Raw genomic sequence first — 2,879 nt, 5'->3', positions numbered from 1 at the left:
TCACTTAACTTGTGAGTTTCATTTTTGTCTTCATAAACTAGGAATGATACCTATTTTACAGGGTGAATGTGACTTTTTGAAAACTGAAAGTGCAGAAGAAATGCAATTAAAAGAATGGTTTTTTTTGGAAACCATAATGACCTCAACATCAGGATCTGTATCAATGTGTCCCATGTGTTGTGCACAATGCCTTGCATGTTAGAGGGATTTGGTTTCCTCTGATATTCACAACAACCTTATAAAGGCAATAATATGTCACATCTCTTTTATAGATGAGGAAACTGACGCTCTACTTTTTTCAGAATTTTTAATAGGTAAAAGAATAAAAATTATTCCTATAGCATTAAACTGTAAGGGGAAGTAGCCCCGCCACTGGTTAGTCCAATGTCATTAATAAAATCCTTCACTTCTGTGGGTAATTTTTTTTCACCTGTTAATTGGCAATAGTTGTCCCACAAATCCCATGTGGCTTTTTGATATCAAAATGGCATAATAGGTACTAACATACTTTGAAAATGTGCTCCAAAGGGCCTAGGTCCATACCATCAATAACTCTCACCTGTGCAACGCATCTTCATTCTTCTAGCCCTTGAAACAATCTTGTAAAAAAAATTTCATTCACTCACAGAAGTATTCCACCAGACTGTCTTCCTGTCAAGATGATATAGATTATTTATAAAATAATTGGAATTTCCATTGTTGTGTTGGCAATGGGTGAGCAAAAGGATGCCTCTGTGGAAGACAATTCTAAAAGTTCTGTGTTTGGATTCAACATCCACCTACTAGCCACAGGCTGACCCTATGCCATTATCTTATTCATTCACTGCTCTCCATCTTGCTGATCACAGCCCTTCACTTAAAATATCCACTGAGTCCCAAGCAATGGGCAAGGCATAGTGAAAACAGAGATAAGTAAGGTACCACCCCAGCCCTTAGGAAGCTCATAGTGTAGCCAAGGAGATGCACGTATAAATGAATAATTATAATTCAGCTTTTTAAGTGCAACAGTCTGGACAGGGCACATCTAGTGCCCCAGAGCAAGAGCACCTTAGGAGTTCAGGGGAGAAGTCTTACCAGGTATCATTAGCACAGAGGCAGGGTTTACACCTGGGAGATGGGTGAGACTCTTCAGAGACAGTGTGTTGAATGAGAAGATCAGTGAGCTGCGAAGAGAGCCCTGGAGAAAAACAGCTTTGAAGGACCGAGCTGTGGAAGAGAAAATCAACAGGGAGACTAAAATAGGACAGTCAGAGAGTTATGGGAGAAACAGAAGAGTCCAGCTGAACTAGGCAAGTCTAAAATCAATGATCCATGTTCAGAGAGGGCCTTGGACTTGGCTTAAGGTGGCTTTCACATTAGTTTACTACAAAACCAGCAAACAAACCATCCAAAGACAGACATAAGATCAAAGATACATGAGTAGACTCTATAATATGTGCGTATAAACAGTCCTACGTAACAGGATCATGTCTACCCCTTCTATGGCACTGAATGCTATTTCTAAGATTTTTATCATTAGTTTATAATATAAGACTTTCTCTTTGAAGCTGAGCCAGTGCTAAGTTTATGTCCCAAGGCCCATACTTTCAGAGTTCCTGGAGACTAGAGNCTACTGTACACACATTTTTGTTGTGGACATGATCTATTCAGGCAGAAAACCTTTCAATTTTTGTGTGTGTGTGTGTGTGTGTTTGTGTGTGTGTGTGTGTGTGTGGCAAATTATGTTCAGAATGCGATGTTTATTTGGGTGCTGAGTGTGTGTGTGTGTGTGTGTGTGTGTGTGGCAAATTATGTTCAGAATGCGATGTTTATTTGGGTGCTGAAATGCTTACGAGGAAGCAGGATCCTTTTTGTCCCTCCCCAGAATGAAAGCTTGACAAGGGCAATTTTTTTCACCACTGTTACCCCTGCACGTGGAGGAGGAATTACTACGTGTTTGCTGAATGGCTACATGGGTAATTAATCCACAATAATTAAACTGCTAAAAGCAATCACATGCTTTTACTTTCCAGTATATTTTACGCATGAAAAACAACACAGAGAAATACAGAAAAGAACAAGAAGTCCTCAGGCATAACTCAAGTGACCTGTCTTGGCAACTGATAGCTCAGCAGAGTAAGTAATGTGTGTCATGAGTGCTCTTTACATATAACCTTTTTCTTTTGTTTAAATCAAGTTTATTGACTTGCATACAATAAATTGCTCCCATTTTAAGTTCAATGAATTTTGGCAAACGTACATTCCATTATAATCACTACCATCACAAGCAAGATATAGAACGTTTTCATCACAGCAAAATTTCCCTTGTGTCCCTTCGCGGTTGATCTCCTACCCTACCTGCAATTCCTGGAAACCATTGATCTGCTTTCTGTCACTAATAATTAGATACAAATGAAATGATAGAGTATGCACACTTTTGTACCTGGCTTCCACTCAACCTCTAGTGGAGCTGGTTGGCCTGTTGTGGGTTTCAAAACCAAGCATCCCAAGAGAACAAAGTGGAAGTTCGTGGCATTTTTATGACCCAGCCTCGGAAGTCAGAGTGTTACTTCCACAATACTCTAGACATAGAGGCAGTCACCCTGGTACAAGGGGAGGGGCTTAGACACCACTACTCAGTGGGAGGAGCGTCAGCATCATGTTGGGAAAAGCACATGTGGAATGGAATATATTGTGGGGCATCTTTGGAAAATACAACCTGCCACACATCTGTCCAAATCTCTTGCTCATTACTTTGTGTTGTTTGTGTTCTTATTGAGTTAAAATCCTTATACATTCTGGAAATGAGTCCTTTTTCAGTCTGAGGTCTGGCTTTTCATTTTCTTAATGGTGTCTCAAAAGAGTGAAAATTTTTCATTTGGATGAAGCCCACTTTGTCA

At 39.8% G+C, this 2,879-nt stretch overlaps 1 protein-coding gene across 1 annotated transcript in view; it reads left to right on the top strand.

Moving 5' to 3' along the window:
* The window catches only part of CCDC175 (coiled-coil domain containing 175), a 63,709-nt gene that overhangs the window by 52,446 nt on the left and 8,384 nt on the right, over positions 1–2,879 (top strand). The window contains exon 17 of the mRNA XM_008575928.1: positions 2,013–2,115. Coding sequence (XP_008574150.1) covers positions 2,013–2,115 — 103 coding nt within the window. The remainder of the gene's footprint in view (positions 1–2,012; positions 2,116–2,879) is intronic.

This window comes from Galeopterus variegatus, unplaced genomic scaffold (genome assembly GCF_000696425.1).
Source record: "Galeopterus variegatus unplaced genomic scaffold, G_variegatus-3.0.2 Scaffold1257, whole genome shotgun sequence".
In the NCBI taxonomy this organism is placed as follows: Eukaryota; Metazoa; Chordata; class Mammalia; order Dermoptera; family Cynocephalidae; genus Galeopterus; species Galeopterus variegatus.
This window is presented reverse-complemented; position numbering and strand designations above follow the sequence as displayed.